We start from the raw sequence: 23471 nt of genomic DNA, 5'->3' as shown, positions 1-23471 counted from the left end.
AAAGAAGAATACTAAAAGCACACTTTTTGTAAGGATTTTCATTGCATGCATACTTTTCGGATAATATTGCTCGTAATGCATTGCGTAACAGTGTTGCTACACACTTCAACGTCTATAAAAGTAACAGCAGTAATCTTTAACTCTCCCATTTTTCCTGTATTTTCCCCATCGCTGCTGAAGTACATACTTTGATGACATAGTATACTGCATGTGGGCAATTCAAGGCACAGAGCAAGTCCTTTTTTTCTAAGCCATATTGAAGTGGTCTCACAAATACTATTATTAATGGTTGTCACATAGAGTGGTGCATCACACGCCTAAACCTCTAAGAAGATAAACTCTTGTGGCTATGTGATCACAGTCAAGACAAATGTTTCCCATAGAAATGACAATGTCTGGTGGTGTAATTTCCAGCTTAGAGATTCTAAATGATGATTCCGCCTAAATTAACTTACGGCTATCCTCCAAGGTCAAGCGGAAATGTGCTGATGCTACACAAATGGCTTGTGGAGGAACCATTTATTCATGGTGGGAGAAACTTGAGGGCTTGTTTATGAGAGACTAACTGCAATGCATGTAAATATCAAGGTGAGGGACACAATATTAATGAACAAAACACCTGTGTTGCCAGCATCTCCTTTTGATATAACTTTCCCATAAGTTTTAATAAACATAATAATCTCTATAAGGCTTTGAGTAGACCAACCCCCCGGCCACGGGGGGAACGATAGCGTTGTCTAACATAAGCTGATTATGCGTTCATCTGAAACGCATTATCTTCGCAACCAGCAATGACAAAACACAACGATTTTTTTCAAGACAAACAGTTCAACGGGCGATTTACAGGGTCAGAAAGATATCGTAATAGACAAGAGGGATTGACCCCAGTAAGACACTCAGCTGTAAGAGTTTTATCTGATTTAGAAAATATCTGATTTTTATCATTCTTTAGAAAAGGCACCATCGCTCAACACATAGTTCAGGCGAAGTTCAGGTGTATCTTATTGATACAGCCTTTTGATGAACTCGGAATTGTCTGTCTGATCTTCATCAGTCGGATGAACACAACGGAAGTTCAATCAAACACGTGGATTTCGTTAAACGTATGTTTCAAGTTTTTATCATTTACTCAGCATCGTGTCATTCCAAACCTGCATGACTTACAGTACTTTCTTCTTCAGAGAAAGAAAGTTGACAACCAAACAACACTGGCCTCCATTGACTTTCATTATGGACACAAAATCACTGCAACATTTCTCAAAATATCTTTTTTGGTGTTTCACAAAGGCAAGAGTCGTATACAGGTTTTGAACAACATGGGGGTGAATAAATGATGACAGAATTTGTATTTTTATGTGAGCTATCCCTTTAAAGCTGTCATACACACATCACACTGAATTTTACCAGTTAGCGCACGACCTTTGGTTTCACATGCCTGAGTGATCTTAGAAAATTCCCCTCGTGTTGTAAACGTGTGAAATCCTGTCATATTGTCCCCTACCGTTAATTAATTTGTTGCATGCCAACTTGTTTAAGACTCGCATCTAGAAATAAATGTCAGTTAAATGTCATATTTTAAATTACTGTGGATAAATGGATCGGACCGAAGAGTGTTGCAGTCGATGATTTTGCTAATTAAACTGAAGAAGAAAAAAGTGTTTGCTGTCATTTCAATGACCACCATATACATATATTTCCTACCATATAATTATTATGTCTTTAACTCCCTAAAGATGAAAATCTTTCAAAGACATGACAGTTTGATGATGTTGCTGGGTAACTGAAGATTGCTACTTTAATTAGCTCATATCAACACCTCAGAACAGCACTTGTCTTGTCTCACCGAATGTAAGTGAATGTTCAAAGCAGAAACCGAAGGACAAAACGTGCCTTCGGTTTCCTTAAAAAGTTTCGAGATGTCTCTAAATGGCAGTTTTCCCCATTTAAACTTGTAAAATAGCTCCAAATGGTCATGATTTGTTAGATTTTTGTCAGCTTTATTAGCACTATAAAGCAGTGGTCTGGATTGAACTCCATTGTTAGCGGAGCTCTAATCGTCGTTCAGAGGCAGCGGATAGACTCATAAATGTGATTTATCTCAACCTTTTTAATCTACATCATGTGTTACGTTGTCATTTTATGGATGTGGGTTACGGTTAAAGGATTCATAAAGTGTTCAGAGTTGAGTCCCTGCATCTCCTATAGTCGCATTTCGTGATTTGACCAACTAAGTGATTTTTTTATTGTAATGTAGGCCTGCAAATGTACTTTTAGAGAGAAAGTATAAATGCACATCATTTTCCATTAAGGTTAATACCTTTTTCCTGAGAAATTAGGTTTACACGTTACTTATAATCAGCATGTCCTTAATAAACATTAGATGAAGTCTTTAGCATTTTCCATTACAATGCATTTGAGTTATTTCTGACACTAATTTAATCAACTCGTTGATTTTCATGTATGTCCTTTGTCGTGATTCTGGCTCGTCGTGTCATGTCTTTCTTGATCTTGTGTTAGAATCACGGCAGGATCCCTTGTTATGTGTGGAGAGAGTCATTTTGACCCTGTCGGCCTTCGATACTCTCTCCGGTCTTTGTCTGTGTTCCCGCCCTTTTGTATCTCTCGTTATTGGTTGTTTATTAGTTCATGCCCCACACCTGTTCCCCTTTGATTTGTCCCTCTATTTAATGCCCCTGTGTTCTCTTGTCTGGTGTTGGATCATTGTACTGTTATGTTGCGTGTGGGTGAGTTTTTGTCTTGTTAGTCTAGTTTGAAGTAGTCCTTTGTGATGTGTTATTAGTTTAGTCTTGTCAGTTTAGTTAATCTTGTTCTTGTTTCTGTTTTGTTATGTTTACCCCCACGTGGGTCTTTGTTTTGAGTTTGGTGTAATTTATTAAAAGTCCTGTTAACCCCTTACCCGCTGTCTGCACTTGGGTCCTCTGTCCTTGTCTTCGTGTCCTCACCACCCACGTTCATGACATCCTTAACGAAAACACTATGGCCTGGTTTACAAAGTTTAGGTCCGAAGACAAAATTAATTCTGGGTTATATTACAAATACATACAGTCTGTATGTACTTGTAATATAACCCAGAATTAATTTTGTTTGGATGTGTGCAGACATAAATGAATGTTCTGTGATGGTGGATATACAGTAGGGTCAAGGGGGTACCAACTGGGAACATTGTCCAGAGCTCATGCAGCTGAATGTTTAGGGGGTGATGTGCATCTTCATCATTTGTCTCGGGCCACAAGGGCTCTAGGGTTATGACCATCAAAGTAATGCTTACACGGTGCTTATACAGTTGCAATATGATCAAATTTTTACCTTATAAAAACTACCTGGGACTAAATTAGTAGAACTTTTTAGTTTATAAATGTATACTTTTAAGTATAATTTCAGTGTAACTGTAGTAAACAGAATTTAGTAAATTTACTAAAACTATACTATACAGTAAGTGAACTTATAGGTGTACTGACAGTTTAGTTCAATATTAGTTATTTAAACGTGCTAGTTTATGTAATAAAGGTACACTTACCCTCACTACACTACTAGTTTAGTAGTTTTTTATACTGCAAGTCAAGGCTACTTGCAAGGGTTCTTATATTTTACTTATAGTTTACTGTTTATATTATTACAATATAAATTTGAACATGTACAGTACATTTAAAAGACAGTGTAAAACTAATGTTTTTAACATAGGCTGCTCAATCAAAAGTATACTTAGAAGACTATCTACATCAAAAGATTGATTATACAAGTATACTTATATACCAAATATACTTTTCTGTCATTATAGGTCAAGTATACTTAAGTATAAATTCTATTTTTGTTTCTGAGAAGTACATGAAAGGTAGACTAAAAGTTTACTTTCTCATTTTTATTTTAAAAAGTATGCACACTTGAACAGAAGGGTTGTCTATTCAGAGATGGTAAATTTGGAAAATGGTAATAAACATAGACTGCTGTGCTTGCAGCTGTGTAATTTCAAACGGTATAATAATGCTTTATATTTATCTTGCACATCTGTGCAGGTGCGTAGATTTGCGTGTATACGTGAGTTCTGTGTACAGTATGTATTTTTGTTGTGCATCTGCACATCTAACATCCCCCTCCTTCAGAGTTCGTTTCTCTACGAGAAGTTTGTGCACTGGAGCTGTTTACAGATTTCTCGCAGACGGCACTGTGATGTACAGCAATGAGGCGCCGCCAGCTAAAATTGATAAATGGATATGGGTGGCTGACCGTAATGGCAACAGTAAGAAATTGGATACTTGGCATTTCCAGATTTAATTTACTGTAGGGCCCGACGTCCTCAGAGTGGTGTGCCACAGCCCACTTTCTCGTGACAAGCACCTAATTATTTTCACCCATCCAAGTGTGGACCGCTTCTGAGCACAGCTGGCCCACACTGGAGTTTGAGATGAGAGCTATAGATGCGTTTCTACGCTACAATGCCGCTCAGACAAGAGGCTAAAAAAACATATGCTCTTCATGTAACTCTCTAGCTCATTAAAGAACCAAGTTGTAGCATTTGATTTAAAAATGCCGTTAGTCCAGATGGAAATGAAAAGCTTGCTGTAAATGTGTAGTTTAGAAATTGCCAGACCGGCACATTGAGAATGAATGTATGCAGTAGAATGAATCATATTTGTGTTGTTTTTTACTTTTGGAGTCAAGGTTTGACTGCTAGCAAGGTCCAGTTTGGAGGGCTCAGGACCGTACTTGTTCTTGTGGCACCTGTCATGACTTGAGACGTCATTTCCTGCAGTCTCAGAATGACTAGTCACATGGCATTTTGGTTTGATTGGCGCAAACACAGCTGTTATTCTCCTGAGCAAAGATGCCAGATTTCAAATTGCTTATCTACGAGGGGTCAAGCGCCACCCACAGACCGTTTTATGAATCTGTCACAATGTGATGCTGGCTTTGCAAATAGGCTGTTATTGAAGGACAGGGCAGTTAAAAGTATATTGGACCCGACAGGAATCCCGCAGGTCACAGCGATGTGCTGCTACTTATTTCACATGCAAAGAGACGCGTAAGTCGCAAACAATAGTGAGAAATTGCTAATTTAATTTTAGGGATAATAGAGGGTGGAAAACTAAAGGATAGTTGAACCTTGGGAAAAAAATTAATAGGACAATTATTGTGTTACATCGCAATGTCTCAAAATGGATTAAAGTGACGTAATAATCGCCCCGTTTTTTTCCTATAGTGACACAATTAGATGCAAGTTTTGTTATTTCCATCCCCCTTGAGTCCAGCAGGTATTCAGCTTTTCCATCATTCTCTTTCCTCACCACGCGTTTGCTAGGAATTCATTCCCTTACACCCGTTTCATACTGCAGGCATGAGCAGCGCGTAGGGCGAGCGTTAGCAGCGCGTACCCATTGTCCTTTCGGCAGCATATGCACCATGCACCTGGGTACCACAGTGGGTTACAACAATGCAATTTCGCATTACATTATTTACATACATCAATGAGCAAAATATCTTCCAGAACTTCATCAAAGCGCTTTTAAGTAGATTGCATAACTATGATTTGTTATATCCTCATGTTTAATGCTCTTTTAGATCTACGTAGTACAAGTTATAAATAAAAAGCCATCTTGCTTTGAAGGATACGAAGTCACTAAAGTGTTTAGCTATCGCTAAACGCTATGGCTTTTCCCTCACACACTCAATATAAGCAAATAACATGATGTCTATGTAGTTTTATCTGTTTTTTTCAGAGGATTATGATGAGACAGTACACTGACAGCGGCAGATGCCCCTCCATGTCGTAATTTAATTATTGTAGTCAAGGAGTTTCAGATGTGAAAATTGTTTCCTATGTTATTATATGTGTAATTATTTTTGACTGTGCCGATGAACACTGCATCGTGTGAAAGAAATGTTTCTTGTCTGCGCCGACTGAAAACATACATGCGAAACACAATGACACAGGAGAGACTCTCGGACATTGCTGTATTGAACATTGAATGGGCCTATCATGCGGATTTTGACGAAACAGTTAATCGCTTTGATGCCGCGCCTGGTGGACGCCGTTTAGTACTTCACTAAGGTACGGCTGTTTTGTTGTTTAGTTGTTACTTAAATCTGCTTGTTTAAAATTTCTGCGAATAGTTTGATGATGCAGGTACTCAAAAGGCTGTTGATGTTTTTTCTTGCCCCCCCTGAACTCAATAGTTAAATGCCGCCCATGTGCGCTGAAAAAAATACGCTCTGCTGCCGCGTGCAGTATGAAACGGGTGTGAGGATTCAAAAAACTTGTGTGGGCAGCATACGCTGTGTATTTCAGCATCAATCTCTTTAAGGCCGTAGGGTTGGAGATCAGTCCACGAGAGGTCAGGCCATTACTGAAATGTGTGCCATCCTCATTTCATTTCCAATCACAGTGCCACCATTGAAGGCCTTTGATGTCTTCTAAACTCTTAAAATGAGATTGACTTGAGCCTTGAAAATGGGGTGCTCATCCCCAGAACGCTTTCATTTAGCATGTAAACCCTTTTTACTAATATCATAAATTCAGACTCATTGCTCAGTTCAAATACACGCGCAGATGCATGTACAGTGGGAGTGTTTTAGGCGGTTGTCATAATGCTGATGTTTGATTTATGAAGAGCGCCTTTGAGAGCAAAACAGTGGGAAGATCATTAGTGTTGGGTTACAGCTTGATCTCTCTCTCACCCATACACAATACTGATGATGCTTGACAACCACCATCTCTCTTTCTGTCTGAAACATTTAGAGTTCATACGAAGACAGAGATTGTCCCAGATTATGATCTTGTATTCCCAAAAGATGCTCGTTCACTCGACACTAACTCTGGAGCAATTCATAGAAAAACATAAAGATACTGTATGTAGGTAGATAGATGACTAATGTATTGATTTATTGTAATTCCAGACAGAGATAGATAGATAGATAGATAGATAGATAGATAGATAGATAGATAGATAGATAGATAGATAGATAGATAGATAGATAGATAGATAGATAGATAGATAGATAGATAGATAGATAGATAGATAGATAGATAGATAGATAGATAGATAGATAGATAGATGTTACCTGCTGAGTGAGTAATTTTAGTGGATGGCACATTTTCTCTGGTTATGTGAAGGTCATGGCATTATGACATCATTAGCGCTTGATTCATGATGTCTACCACCATTAACGGTGACATCACTGCAGACTCAATTTTTGCACCCTCCATGGTCTCTTAACTTCACACACCACACATGCAGGTTTTCCCAATTAATCATCTTCATAATGGAGAAAGTATTTTAGAGGACCATTTTTTTCCCAAAGAAACAGCTCGCTCTGAAGCTCTCGCCCGAGTCGCCGCTTACAACTGCACATTTTTGTCGTGTAGATGAAGAATGTTTAGGCAGACATACACTATTTCCAGGCCCGCAGTTAGTAGGAGAACATAGCATGGGAGCACATAAATGATGGAGATAAATAAAGTGTAGCCCTAAAGCAGATGATATATGACTGGTCAGCAGTCGCTAGCTTGAGTCTCGTCAGCAAAGTTCTGCTTAAATGAACAGATTGAATTACTATGGTACTGAAGGCCTCATTTGCTGCACTGAGATTTCACTGTATTACGTCTTTTTTGTGTGCCTGTTTCTTACTTTTTGCACCATAATCGCATATCATATTTGGGTCAGTGTTGTAAGGTCTTAATTAACTGTGAAGCAGAAAATTTAAAAGAGCCATAAAAGCGCAAGTTGGAATGACATTGAACTGAGTGAGTTTACAGTTATTACATGGTTATAGTTATTAAGTATACTTATATATAAATATGAAATGAGATTTTTTTCTTGTATTCAAGATCTGAAAACATTGCATTTTTTCACCAGTTCGTATCATTTTACTTTTCTCCGAATAAATGTAAATAAAAACAATATTTGTATTTCAGATATAGACCACTTTGCAAGAAAACACTGGTCTACTGAAACCTTCCGGTTTCATTTTTATATTTTATTATTATTTTTTAATCTTTTAATATAGTGGAATCTTTAAATATTCTTTTTGATTTGATTATAAATATTCTGTTGGTTGTATTTTGTACAAATGTTTGTAGTGTTAAAAACTGAAACAGGAAGTTCTTCTGGACTAGTTTTGGACCAGCTTTGTTTACACCTTCCGAAGTGGTCTATAATATAATATATGATGTTTTAATTCAGAATTTGGGAGAAATGTTGTCTGGAGTTCACAGAATGAAACATAAACATAAAAGAATCATTTTAAACACATATAAATAGCAAATTCAGAAAAGCTGAAACTATTTTAGTGCTCTATTAATGTTTTCGGCTGTACATAATAAAAAAAATTAAAGTAAAAAATTAAAATAAAAAAGAACAACATAAAGGTGAAGAAATAGTCCCATGATATCTTTCCACATTTTTGAGGGAGCTGTCCCTTTAAGTTTTCTCAAAAGTGTTTCCTAAAAACATGGTTACTAATGCTGTATGGTTTGCCACAGTAAGTGTGCTAGGTAGGAGATATTTCATCCTGGCCTCATCTTGACCTTATGTTTTGGGAAAACAAGAACCTTAGACCCACTCTGATTGGCTGCATGTATCCTCAGCCACACAATAATCCTCATGTCTCTGCATGCAGCAATATCCTGTGCAATATCATTAAGAGAGAGAGAGAGAGAGACATTTTACGAAGATTCCATTGAAACAGTATGAAATTTGTTGGGCAGGCAAAGGTTTTTGGCTTTAATATAGAATAGCTTTGCAATGCAGCAGCAGCGAGATTTCACTGTTTCCTTATGAATCGCCTCAAGGTCAGTAGAGGCCTAGCCCTTTCCGAGCGGGAGAAATGTTAAAATCCTGTCACCCTGGGAAAGAGCGGACCTCAGACTCATCTTATTTGTGAGTCGATGTGAATTTCAATCATGGAATAATCCATTTTCATTACTTCTTCAAATTGATCCATGCAAACAAAAGGTGATGCAGAGATGTCCTTCGGGAGGGGTTGTAGCTTTCAAGTTTCATAAAAACAGGACCTGAGGGTGATAGGTAGAGTTTGACATGTATTGGATTCTAAAAGGCTTGATTATGATAATATGATTCGATATGACTCTGCTGATCAAGTCCAAAAAGGTGTTGTGGCTGGTTGCCAGGGTGTTGCTATGCAATTGAAGAAAGGTTCTTTTTATATGCTTTGGGAGAAGAATGTTTTTGATGTGTTTGTATGTGGTTGCCAGGTTGTTCTTGATGGTTGCTAGGGTGTTCTGTATAGTTGATAGGTGCTTGGTTACAGCACTCATATTTATGAAAATAAATAACTGTTATTGTTTTCACGTCGTGTCTTTAACACATTTCCATTTGGAGTCATTGGCTTTACTTCCCCGAGAGGTCTTGGGTTGGGTTATGATCTGGATCTAGACTTTGACGTTGACTCCAGCTCTTCCTGAAAAAGTTGCTGACTGTTTGCTGACTGGCTCCATCTGTTGTTACGCCACTGTGAATTATACATAGGCCTACTGAATGTGTTCTGGATACATAGAGGATCATTGAATACACAAGCCAAACACAAGAGATAACAAATGAATGGAAGTCAGAAAATGCATGCAATGGAAAATGTGGAGGAAGCAGTTTTATACTTGTGGCCTCATTAGTGTAACGGAAATGGATATCTGGTATTTTGTGGGACATGCCTGTGTCTAGTAATAAAAGGACGGATATGGTTATTTGTAAACAAATTGGAGTATGAATAATTCAGAGGTTGGTGAATAAAATATTGCAGAGGGTGAGGTCTGTTACTCCGTAACGCTGGTCTCCAAAAATATGTTCCGAAATATGACAAACATGACTGTTCCAAAAAAGTAGTCTGTATGACTTTTGTACATTTGTACTCTTCTAAAACCACAGGATATAAGAAAAATTAAATACAATTACATACAAAATTATACGTTTAATTGACCTGTCTGTTCCTTTGAAGTCTGCTGTTGATATTGTTTCGAGAGGTTGTTATCAGAGTATTATAGTTTTGATTTTAGTTTTATTAATATTTGTTCTTATTTTTAGATTGTTAGTTTGTGTGTTAATTTTAGTTAAAGTTTTAGCAATTTTGGTATATGCTTTAGTCATTTTATAATTTATTGTTTTATTTTTAATGTTGCAATATAAGATTTTTTTTTATTATTATAATTTTACTGCTTTAAACTTACTTTGAGGCAGCATTTCACATTTTCCTTGAGTTCAGTTTTTCCAATAATTTTTTAAGTCAATATTTTATTTGATTTCAATGAACAGGCACGTTTTCAAAGTTTTAATTGTAGTAAACTAAAATAACTTTGGTTGTTATATCTCCTGAGTTTGCTCCTGTTGGTTTATTAAAGTTCTATTTTGGATCTACTTCCTCGTCGTGCGCTTTTATCACAGCCATTCTGTGACAAATGTTCTGTTAATTCTAGTTTCATTTTTAATTTTGTTATGTACTTCTGCCATATTATTATTATTTTTTGTCTGTTTATTATATTGCTATGTAAGTTAAATTTATTTTTACTTTTTATTTTATTTTAATTAATTATTTTTTAGTTAATAATTTCAGGGCCTCAAGCTCATTTTACCTAATTTTTACTTTATTTAACAACATTTCAAATTTTTGTTTAGTTTAAGTTTTTCAAATAATATTTTGGCCTCTATTTCAATTGATTTCAATTAACAGACATGTTTTAATATCTTTAGTGTTATGAAACTATAAACTCTGGTTTGGAACATTAATAAAATTGTTCGAAGTGTTCTGTAAACATCCTTTAAAATATTATGCTTTAGCTTGAAGTGGGCCGAAATGAAATGGCACCAATGTCAAGAAGCCCCAGCACTTTGGACTGGGGAGGTACGTCGGTTTAGAAGTCGACAGCTGACACCACGAGGTGACGAAGGCAGGAAGATGAATGTTAATGAAACTAATGAAGTTCTGGAGAGAGCACAAGCCCATGCTGAGAAAGGAGAATGCCAGGTATCGCACACACCGGCTCTCGACATAGCGGCTAACAACAGACGGTCGGGCCACCAGGGGGCCGGCTGGTACACAACAGGAGTAAACAAGTAAACAACTTACAATAAATGAGTCTCTTAACACATTTCTGAAACGTCCAGGTTAGCCAAGGACAACAACTTTGATGAAATTAGTTTTATATTGAAATAAAATCTGTGAAATAAGATGCGAGTTTGTGCATCACTTTTAGATAATTTAATGTAGTCCGCCACGTGTTCGTTGGGGAGCAGAAGGACGTGCACTTGAAAATAGGCTGGATTTGAGCGGGAAATATCCAGACACAAATTGCAAACTACATTCTTAACAACCACATCCATCAGGTCATCCATCCTAACCGCTGCCCATTCTAATCAATCACAAAATCTATAGCCCCATCACTCACTAAATCCCTCCATCTTGCTGTGATTTGCTCATTTTCCCCTTTCCATCCCTCCCTGACTGTGGCAGCCTGAGATGTTTACTCTAAGACTGCCAGGTATAAATATTCATGTTCCGGCAGGCTGTATGACTGTCACGGGCCACTCACACAGCGTGAAAGAGAGACATTTGGAATCCTGCGCTTTAGATTTCTATAAACGTTCAAGCAATCTTGGAAGTGGCCCATTCCCGACACTTCCCTGAAGAATTCTCAGACAGAACTCAAAGGATGGTCAGGGCTGTGGCATAGAAAAGAGCATATGTGATAAATGAAAGAGCTGTCAGGGAACCTGGCTTTCAGTCCGGCCTGTGTTGTGTCCTTATTTCCTCCCTACTTTTTGGTCTGTCTTACTGTCTTTTGAAGAAAGTGGTTAAAAGGGCCCTAAAGGTTGTGTGTGTCAGTACTCCTAGTTTAATTGGATTATTGAAAGTCAGTTGAACTCTTGTTTGTATGTTTTAGGGTTGTAAAAGTGTCTTAAAATTGGCATAAATTAAATAATCTCCCTTGAATTGTTTTTGTGTCAGACTGGTCAAAGGGCTTCACGTTTTTACTGTTCTGTATGGGGTTGGTCTGTAAGAATACTTAATTCTGATTGGTCAAAAATTACATTCGCTGTTCAAATACATGTAAATAATCACTGTTAACCATGGCCATGCTGTTTTAGCATGGAATTTTATTTTGCATTATGCAATTTTATTTTGCAATTGAATTTTATTGAATTGAATTTTATTTTGAATTTAACACATTTTATTTTGGTCAAATACATCTAAATAATCATTGTTAACCATGGCCATGCTGTTTTAGAATGGAATTTTATTTTGCATTATTTAATTTAATTTAGTGTAGTGTAGTGTAGTGTAGTTTAGTTTAGTTTAGTTTAGTTTATTTTGAATTTAACAAATTTTTTGGAAGGGTCAAATACGTCTAAATAATCACTGTTAACCATGGCCATGCTGTTTTATTATGCATTTTATTATGCTTTTTTATTTTATTTTATTCCTTTAAAATTTCACAAATGGAGGAACAAGGGACACTTGATTCTGATTGGTCAGCCATGACATTCAGTGGTCAAACACAACTAAATAATCACTATTAACCATGGCCATGCTGTTTTATTATGCATTTTTATTTTATTTTATTTTAACAAATACAGGAACAATTCAAAATGATTTAAACGGCAGATGCAGCGTAATAGATTTCAACATGCTGCTGAACCTTTTCAGTAAATACTTAATTTACTATTATTCTTGCTAAGTAGGAAAGTAAGGCAGACAGACAGTGAATATCTTCTGCTCAGTCCTAGTTTTTGGAGCTATTTGTGATACAAAAAGTAACCCGCACACACATATACACACACACACACCCACACTCTGTCTGGCAAATAAACAGATTTTAACATGCACACAAGCCGGTACACAGACACATGCTGCCACCTTATAAACACATCCTGGCTTTAAGCGGAAGATTGTGGGGCACATCATTTTGCAATCTTATGATTATCTTCTGGTTTTCTTTTTTCGCATCTTTGCTTATAAACGTGCAGTCACACTACATAAACTTAGCACCACATACAGCCTGAGGTTCAGTTTGTATTTCAAAGTGAGATTAACTAATCTGTAACACACCAATTTGCTTATTGTCATTAACAGTTATGTAAACTGAAGTCTTTCTTATTTAGCGGTTGCACAAATAACCGATTGTAACCAGGATAGACAGGCATACAAATCAGTTTTTTCAGTGCATTAGAGAGCTAGAGTAAGGTCAACATGAGGATTAGTCTCAACGTTGACTCACACATACTGTGCGATGTGTAAATAAAGATGTTGACATGTGGGTACTGCTTAAATTTATCAAGGACTCATTATAAGTCTTTGTGGCTTTACACAATTGGTCTGCCTTCTGACTGTTTACTAATGTAAAAAACAGTACTTTTTTAAACTTACAATCCATGAATTGTACCTTTATTTCGCCATATATGCTTGAATTTGAAACATATAATTTCCAACACAATCTCACGGCAAAAACGTAACTAATGTGGCTAATTCGTATGACTTCATTTGTACATTTTAGTATGATTTGTGTGCCAGCGACGTTAGGTTAAGGGTCTGGTTTGGGCTTCAGTATTGCTTTTTTCCTAGTAATCGTACGTTTTCGAAAGATTCACAACATACAAATTCATACAAATAAGACACCTTGTAAATTAGTTACGTATTCCTGTGAGATCCGGTTAAAATTTCTGATTACTTTATCTGGGTTGAAGTCAAAAGAACATTTTCCGCAACATTGTATGCGGCAGCTAAATTTACAAATTATTATTATATCATTATAAGCGAATTAAAGTAAGTAGACCATTTTTAATACACTTTTTTATGTACTTGCTCAATAACTGATTTTTATTTTTTATATACTGATTTTATTTTTAGCCAAAAAAGTTACGAATACCCATTTTAAAGATACAGTCGATTTCTTTGCCAGCTAACTCTTTTCAAAACACGGTTAGTCAAATATTCATGTCTGGCCTGGCCTTTACTTTCATCAGTACAAAACTTTTTCAACAAAGTTATTTCTTACTGTAGAGATTCCGATGATATATGATGCTTCAAAAAGATGTGGCATTTTATCTTTGGGTACTCTTCCTCCTTGATTTCCTGTTGAATTTATGAGAAAACCTGATATTTTAATTCATTTGCCACTCAGGCATAAACAGCACTACTCTGTCTCTGTCATATCAAGAACATCCCACCATGCCGGAGACTGTCGCCATGGTTATGACATATTGATTTGATTTTGTGGAAAGCTGCAGCGCGGTAAACAAAGACCTCTTACATTGGATGTGACAGGAACTCGTTTTGCTTCCGTTCTTCTTTGCCTCTACAGTTGTACGACTTTATAAGACTGAGCTCAAGCCTCGGTGAAGGAGTGTTTTTAATGCATATCTATAGTATCTGAGATTAGAGAGCTCATAAATCAGAGGCTAAATTATTCCATCTAATGATTAGATACAGCAAGTGTATGGGAATGTAAGGTGTTACGTTATTGCGGTACTAATAAAAGTGACTAGCTGGGTAGAGGAATCATTGATATTATATAAGTATTGCTGTGACGTCTTACATCACAATGTTGATATTCCTGCGCAAAGAATCCATATTTTAGTTACTTTTCACTTGAATGTTTTTGGCGAGAAGAAATCCTAATTTTGAATGAGTTAAGATTAGAGTTACTCTAAAGTCAATTGAAGAAAAAAGTGCATTAAAGTTCGCAATATGTGACCCTGCCTGTGAAAACCCAGCTTAAGTCATTTTAAGTGATTTACCGTTTTCTACATAACATTATTCTGCATAATGTAAATAACATTCTGTGAAATTTTGACTACTGTATGTGCAGCAATGTCAAAGATTGAGACCAATGTCGTAACTAAACGTAAACGTAACTATTTTACAAGGTGGCTAATATTGGCTAATTCGTATGAATTCGTACAATCCTTCAATTGAATTCACTTTCATGTCAGTGACGCTAGGTTTAGGGGTGGGGCTTCAGTATTGTTTTTTTCCTAGTTACCATAAGTTTGTGTGATGAATCAGCCACCTAGTAAAATAGGTACAAATTCCCATCAGGTTGACAGGGTCACATAAATTGCTTTATGTGAATTCCTTTATCACATATTGTGACCCAGATTTCCATATCATGTCGTCCCTCCCTGTTGAATCCCACTGCTAATAATTATGTTACATTGTTACTTTATAAACAAAGTAATGCGTTATGCTAAGTCTGCTGAGGGCGAATTAGCCAGATGCGTTCTAAATCTGACTTTCCATTGCATGGGGAATGAAGACAAATAAGCAAATACAAAATTAACACACATTACTCGTTTAAATAAACATCTCGGGTATAATCATGTAAAATATAATATTAAAACTTCAAAAAGAAACCAATCACATGACTTGTTTGACCTGAGTTACTTACAAGAAGACTTAAAGTAAAAATTATGTCATGATTTACTCACCCTCTTGTCATTTCAAACCTGTATGACTTTCTTTTTCTGCACAACGCAAAAGAAGATATTTTAAAGAATGTTGGTAACCAAACTACATTGGCACCCATTCACTTCTATTGTACAGACACACACAAAAACAATGCAAGTTAATGGGTACCACCATTGTTCGGTTACCAACATTCTTCAAAATATCTACTTTTGTGTTACGCAGAAGAAAAGTCATACAGGTTTGAAAAGACCTAATATCTGTTTTGCTAAATCTTCATATTTGGGTGAACTATCCCTTTAACCTTGAAAGAAGCTTTGGATTCTAGAACATTCCAGAATATCTCAAACTAATGAGAATCACTCGTTCCGTATTCCTGCACTCTTCCCAGGATCTGAGTTATTCATAAGCTGTGAAGTCTTTGCAAGCGAGGCTGTCTGCAGTGCTACATTACAGTCGGCTCCCACAGCGAGCTATCGCCGCTCTTCTGCATCGTCTCATGTCGCTTAGGTCGCCCGTCTCTGACAGGACTCTGATCTAATAGACCTGAGTGATCTGGCAGGGCTAGGGGGGGGGGGGGGGGGGGGGGAGGCACACAGAGGCAAAGACATTAGCTGTTTACAGCGATCGTCCGTTATCTTTCATACAATCTCGCCTGCCTTCGCTTCTACTCTTTCTCACTTCCTCCCACTCAAGTAAGAGATCTTGCAGACCCGTGGAGCGTGAGAGAATTGTGTGCAGTCGGGTCAACGCACAAGGCTGGGTGATATCTTTTCATCCTCTCATTCTGTGATGATCGTAGATATACTCGATGTTCATAGAGTTAGATGTAACTTTTAACACTTTCTGGGTTTAGGTGTTCAGTTGTTTCGGTGTTAAAATCCTGTAGACTGATCAACCTTTGAGCAAAGCAGATATTAGTTTTGCAAGAAAGCTTGGTGACGTTTGTGGAGCAGCAACTACACACTTTTAATAATGTACAGCTGAACTAAAGGCATTGTGCATTGCTTTTTTATTATTTTTATTTTGATCTTTTAGGCCTTTATTGGAGAGGAAAGTGCATAGATTGGACAGGAAAGTACACAGCCGAGAGATGCACTTAGTCTATGAAGGCATCTATGGGGAAGCTAATATTATATTATTCTTTAAAAAGATAGTTCACCCAAAAAAGTGATTTTTTTTCATCATTTGCTCATCTTCATGTCATTCCAAAACTGAATGACTTTCTTCTGCAGAACACAAAAGAAGATATTTTGAAGAATGTCGGTAACCAAATAACACTAGCCCCCATTGACCCCCATTATATGGACACAAAACCACTGAGACCTTTCTCAAAATATCTTATCTTGTGTTCCACTGAAGAAAGAATCACATACAGGTTTGGAATGGCATGAGGGTGACAAATGACAGAATTGAAATTCAGGGTGAACTATCACTTCGCTAGAATCCTCATGATGCAGTATAGGTTCAGAACACAGGTTTGCAATCAGATTAAATGAGATTACACATTACGACACAAATTGTGCTGAAGAAAGGGGCTCACCAGCGGGACCCTGAATCCATGAATAAAATAAAAGAAACACTATGAATATATTGCAGATTCTCTTTGAAATTCAAACTCTCTTCTCTATGGGACGCAAAAACCTATGTGGTGTCCTCATTACAAGGAACTACCTCATCAGACAACATATGGGCTCATTTACCCATGCGACAAATAACATTGTTTTACAGAATGTTGTTAGTGTGTAAATAGAAATAAGTCTATATTACATATTTATTCTGTACCCTAAATGGGTTATCATGCATGTAGGTTTATGCTGAACTTCTAATAAAGAGCCCAGTTTGGAAGGCGAGCTGATCACAAGCAATTTGGCAAAATCAAGTACGGGCGGATTAGATAAAAAAAGGTGTCTGTGAAAACGTAGCTAACTCCCCCATCTCGTTCTCCTGGCCTGTAAATAATTGCTGTATCTCTCAAACCCGTGTCAGGGCACAGCCCGCAATGAATCCATCAACGAAATGTGTCGTGGCTCTGGCGTATAATCGATACCAGTCTCTGCCCTTCCATAGGTCAGTGTCAGAACATTGAGACGTTTGTGCCAAAGCCGCAAAGTCTAATTCAGTATGACTCAGGCCATCTTTAATCTCCCCATCGGCACAGTCCTTGAGTTGCAGTTCTGTCAATCTAGTCCTGTGCTAGCGGGGAACAGCAAGGGTTTGTGTTCCACGGTCAGCGCTCGGCAAGCTCTCCTCCGTCAGGTGCATTGTTATTCATGCAAAAATGGAAATTCACAGTCAGCATATGAAGAGAATAGAAATGTTTTTGTGCTTAAATGCTAATATGCTAATAATTTACCCAGAAATGAGAATTCTGGGACCAAACCAGTCATCTTTTTTTTGTTGTTGTTTTTTGTTTATTCAAAGAATATTATGGAGCTCTTTTCTGTTTAACAATCAAAAAGTGAACTTGTTTGTTAAAGTTGCTGCACCTTTTGCCTCTATATCACCATCTCTGTTTGAAACATGAAAAATCAGGATGCTTTCCATAAAATCCAATTTATAACTTAAAATATAAATCATTATTTTAAGATATAAACGTTGGAAATCAGGGTAAAGAGATCGTTTTAATTTTCATCTTTATGGACTTGTATTTTTGTTTCTTTTTTAACTAAAAAAGTTCTTTACAGTTTGCAGGTCCAATGTGTAATTTTTTGGAGGATCTGTTGACAGAAATGCAATATAATATACATAACTATTAAGAGGTGTATAAAGACCTTACATAATGAAGCGTTATGTTTTTATTACCTTAGAATGAGATGTTTCTATCTACATACACCACAGGTCCCCTTCCATGAAATTCGCCATGTTGTTTCTACAGTAGCCCTAAATGGACAAACTGCTCTACAGAACGCGTTTCGTAAATATGTTATCACCTTCGGCAAAGAAGCGAAAACGTGACAACATCTTAGTTCTGTGTCTTAGTGCTTCGAAAAGCAGGGGTAAGCGGTAGAGTGAGCCGTTGGTTGCAATTCGCAACCTCACCACTAGATGCTGCTAAATTCCATACACTGGACGTTTACACTTTATAAATGAACTGTTTTCTTCAGTTGAGACGGACTTCAGTCTTCGAGAATACAGCTCAAAAGTCATATGGATTACTTTTATGGTCATGATTTTATCAACATTTTTAATCCCCAAAATATAAAATGAAATGGGTTTGGAACAACATGTGTTTAAATAAATACAGACAAAACTGTAATTGTAAGATGTTCTTTAACAAGACACTATGCTCCCATAGTGAATACTAATGAATAAGTTTATGGATATTTTTGAAACAAACCTCTGTTCGAACACAATAACCTTTGATGTCAAGATGATGTTTGTCAGGCTGCTGAGACACCATCTGGAGCTCTTGCAAGCAGTGGCACACAAACATTAGCAGTCCACTGCAGGAGTCAACCCTCCCTCGCCCGCACACGCGTCCGCCCGCCTGTTCGCCCGCCCTTTCTCTTTACTTCATCCATGTTCAATGAGGAAACAAGGGCAAGGACACCACTTCACCGAGCCATATGGTCATTTATTTTTATATGTTACAACGGGCTGCAGGTTTCAATTTAATTCACTTTCTTGTGGCTGTGTGGTTAATACAAGCAGTCCAGTGAAATTCTTGAACTCAAAAGTTCACTTTCATGGTACACGGGTTGTAAAAATGGATAAACCCGAAATGTCATTCTGATGTTCTGTCGTTTTCTTTCCCCTCAGGTGCACAGGTCATATTCAGCCGAGTACAGCCTGTGAGAAAGGTACGATTTTTTTTATCCCGTCTGACAAAAAAAGGTTTTACATCTGGCTGTACTTGTTTTATGGTACTTTGCACATGCATTTTGAGGCTGGTGAAACCACTTCGTGACTCGAGTTGAACATTTTTTTTTACTGTAAGCTATGTCTAAAGTAAGCTGTTTTAATCAAATATTACAATTTTTGATATACAAAAAATAATGTTAAAAAATATGCAAATTTATTTGTTCAAAAATTATTTTTGCATTTGCTTGGCTCAAAACTGAAGTTGTAGTGCATCCTCAGTTTAGTTAAACATTTCTGATTATGGAAAAATGGAGCTGTGAGAGGCTGTGTTGAATTTTTGTGCACTGGCACCACTTGGTGGTTGCCATTAGAGACACAACACTTAAATCCCTATTGCTTTTTGTAATGCTGAACATTGAAACATTTTAAGAGCACCAAAGCAAAAATGTGTCTGCTTTTAAAATAACACCCTGCCAGATGTAACTATTGTTGCCGATAACACTTTTATTCTCTCATTTATAGGAACAATGTTCTCATTGTTCTGACAATGACAGACAGTCGTCTTATCCAACAGACGACAACTTCCCCAGCCCCGCCCACCCAGTTCAACTTACAGTCTTCTCGTGGGCCAGGCGTACCTCTCTACTCACTCCCAAAGACATCACCGCTGCCCATGTCACAAAAAGTCACCGTAAACTCCTCCTCAAGAGCGGTCCGCTCGTCCAGCCGCTCAACACTGACCCTCCTGGCCAAAACCGGGACAGCACCGAGCGGCTCACTCGGGTACAGCAGGTACGTCAGAGGCTTATGAGGGAAGTCTGTGCCAAATACACAAGTGGGACCACTAAGAGGTCTGTAACCCGCATGCACGTGTCGCGTATTTTTGTGGAGGACACACACAAACTCCTGTACTGTGAGGTGCCAAAGGCAGGCTGCTCTAACTGGAAGCGGGTGCTCATGGTCCTCCAAGGTCTCGCACCCTCCACGGGGGAGATCCAACATGATGAGGTGCATTACGGGAATCACCTTAAACGCCTGGACTCCTTTGATCACAAAGGCATCGTCCAACGTTTAAAGACCTACACCAAAGTCTTATTCCTGAGGGAGCCTTTTGAAAGGCTAGTGTCTGCTTTTCGGGATAAGTTCGAGAGTCCAAACTCGTACTACCACCCGGTGTTTGGGAAGCCCATCATATCGAGATATCGTAGCAACGCCACTCAGCAAGCTTTGCGCACGGGAGCAGGCGTCACCTTTAAGGAGTTCATCCAGTATTTGTTAGACGTGCACAGGCCGGTCGGCATGGACATCCACTGGGAGCCTGTAGGCCAGCTCTGTAGCCCCTGCCTGCTGGATTACGACTTCATTGGAAAATTTGAGACTTTGGAAGAAGAGGCGAACTTCCTTTTGAGAAGCTTTGGAGCGCCATCCAATTTAACATTCCCTAGTTTCAAAGACAGAAACCCTAACGCAGAAAGAACGTCCTCGGAAATTATGAGGAGATACTTTGCACAGTTAAACGTGACGGAGAGACAGAGAGCGTATGACTTTTACTACATGGATTATCTGATGTTCAACTACTCCAAACCGTTTAATGATTTGTACTGAGGCCACCGTAGTTATATTACGAAACTGTGGAACTGTCGTTCACGTTTTGTCATAGTGAAGTTATTACTTTAAAATGTTGTTTGTTTATTAAGAAATTTACGAGTGAAATGTTAATCACACTGTATTAAGCTCAGTGACTGCAGGCTGGCCCTTGCTTTTATCTTATTTACAAACATATTAAATCTCATGTTCAGTAAGCAAGCCCTCTAAAATGCGTCGTGCATTTAAACACGTCTGTGTAGGTGGCATATATTCTTCAAACCGCTTTGAATGATAGACTGTACTGAGAGCGTCTGCAAATACGTTGTTTTACAGTCAGATGAACTCAAAGATGTCTGATTGTTACTAAGTGCAACATTCTTCAAAGCCACTAAATTTAAAATATGAGTGTAAATTGACTCTATACAACATGCAATTATTTTTTAACAAACTGACGCTTTGGTCCATATTTGTACGATACCTATACAATTTTAATTGTTGTGAATGTACAAGAACAATTTGTATACAATGTGTTGTCTGTCACAACGTGACCTAATACACCTTTTGCCTTACTTTCAGATTTCTCATAATAGGAAGTTTCTCCTTCCATCGATTTTTTTTGTCTTCTGTATATCAATAAATGTTAGCACCATCTTTTAACGTCAGTGTGCTGGTATCTTTGGGTTACTGTCTTCTGTATGTTGTGATGATGAAGTCATTATATCATGCAATGTCAGTCACTGCTAAACCTGATTATACGCCTACAGCGGTTGTGATTGAATGTTCATCACAATGTCACCTTTTTCTTTTTTGATATATAGGCACATTCCCGGAAAACAAGGATTCTCAGGAATATTCTTGCCCATCAAAAGTAGCATTTGCATTCAGCATGTGTAGCCTACACAAATTTAATAGGACACCTCTGGAGAGGCAAGGTTAGGCTATATATTTTATTTAATAAATTGTGTGATACCTTACCGAAGCATTGGAAACAAAAGCTCAAACCTCCCTTATAGTCAAACCGGGTGTACATCTTTACATCTTGTCCTCCCACTCCAATAGGCGAAGTCCTCTCCCGCCTCGAGCAACTGCGGCTTTTTAAGCTCCGCCCCCTCGTTACCCCCGCCTTATCTAACAGCGCCCGGGGCTTTGACATCCTGTTCTCTACACAATCTACAGACTCAAAGGGCACATCAAATCAGCCACCATTTGTCACGTGCACGACAGAACAAAGAAAATGCTCGTTTTTCTTTCTTCAGCACTAAAATCATATTTGAAAAGAGGGGGAAATAAAGTGAGAAATTAGTTCCTTGTATGATTGGGTTTTTTAGAATAGACGGACCTGGAGGCACGAGAGTACGTGTAGCTGTGAACTAACCGTTGGAAAATTAAGTTATTATAAAAAAAAACGGGAAAAATCTAATTACAAGTGTAGACAAAATGCAACAGCATCAGAAAATCTTCAAAGTTGTTTAACGTGACGAGGTGAGGCGTAACCTGCTGTTTGGGTGTTGCAGGTCATGGGCAGCAGATGGCGCTGTGGTTAAACGAGGTACAGCCGTCATCGTTGCACATTTTGGGGAAAATAAATACAAACGCGCGCTTAGATTTATTTATGTATTAAAAAATATTGCACAGGTAGTGGTGTCTTTTGGCAAAAACGGGCCTCCAAACGTATAAAAAGAAATATACATAAAACACATAATTTTAATGATTTCATTATGATTTTTTCTTTATAGTACTAAATTAATAATATAATATTGATTTAAATAAACATTTGATTGGGGCAAAATTAGTTTATGCAAATTTTAGAAAGTTTTTCAGGCTGTTTTATTATGAGTACTATTGCACGACCAGAGTTAGTAAATGTTACTCTCAGATACAGGTATATAGCTTTGTTGACACATGATGCACATCATTGGGATAACCATTTCTCCCCTCGTCTCACTTTCACAACCCCTGTAAATTAAGGAAATTAAGTGCAGGCGCTCGAGGCAACAGTCTAAGCTATTTAAATCTTTAAATTTACATCTTCCTCCAGCGTCGAGTAATTGAACTAACTCCGGGCTTGTTTCTTTAATTGAACAAAAATATCTTGTCTTCCTGCTGTTCGTCTGATGTGGGAAACTAATTTCAGCCAAGGGGAAGAAAAAAAATTAGCTGTTAAGTTCAAATAGTTTGCAACATATTCCTATATACAAATAGATTTGCTTTGCTGTGTTACTCCAGAATGTGGGCTATTTTGTTCTGGGTGATAACTAGCTTTACATAGGCCTATGCCAAAAATGATTGAAGATTTCACATTCCGTAAATTAAGTTTTCCATCATCATTTAAAAAAACGAAAAGCTGAAACAAATGATACTCTGCTATTGTTTTTTTTAACCCAAATGCATTATTTATTTAGGCTATCATCTCATTTGCCTGTTAATATTTGCCATGGAAATTCAGTTCGGTCACTGGTTGGCGCCAGATGTCAAGGTACAGGAAATTTACAGGCGAAGGGGAGCAATACAACAAAGGTCTAAAACTGTCAAACATCCTTCTTGTATAATCTGTTTCTTTTCAGCGCAATGAACCTGTCTCCTACCTGAAAGCAGTGTGCCATTAAGACAGACGTCTCTATCTAGCCGCGCGCAAAAATTGAAATGGCGCGTTT

General features: G+C 37.7%; 1 protein-coding gene across 3 annotated transcripts in view; it reads left to right on the top strand.

Annotated features, from left to right (window-relative positions):
- si:ch211-269c21.2 (carbohydrate sulfotransferase 8) overlaps nt 1-21637 on the top strand; it is a 50536-nt gene extending 28899 nt beyond the window's left edge. For all 3 annotated transcript variants that reach the window (XM_057329663.1, XM_057329662.1, XM_057329664.1), the window contains 2 exons: nt 19189-19229; nt 19753-21637. In XM_057329663.1, coding sequence (XP_057185646.1) covers nt 19189-19229; nt 19753-20835 — 1124 coding nt within the window. In that variant the 3' untranslated portion in view covers nt 20836-21637. The remainder of the gene's footprint in view (nt 1-19188; nt 19230-19752) is intronic.
- The last annotated feature ends 1834 nt before the right edge of the window (nt 21638-23471 follow it).

This window comes from Triplophysa rosa, linkage group LG3, assembly GCF_024868665.1.
Source record: "Triplophysa rosa linkage group LG3, Trosa_1v2, whole genome shotgun sequence".
NCBI classification, from domain to species: Eukaryota; Metazoa; Chordata; class Actinopteri; order Cypriniformes; family Nemacheilidae; genus Triplophysa; species Triplophysa rosa.
This window is presented reverse-complemented; position numbering and strand designations above follow the sequence as displayed.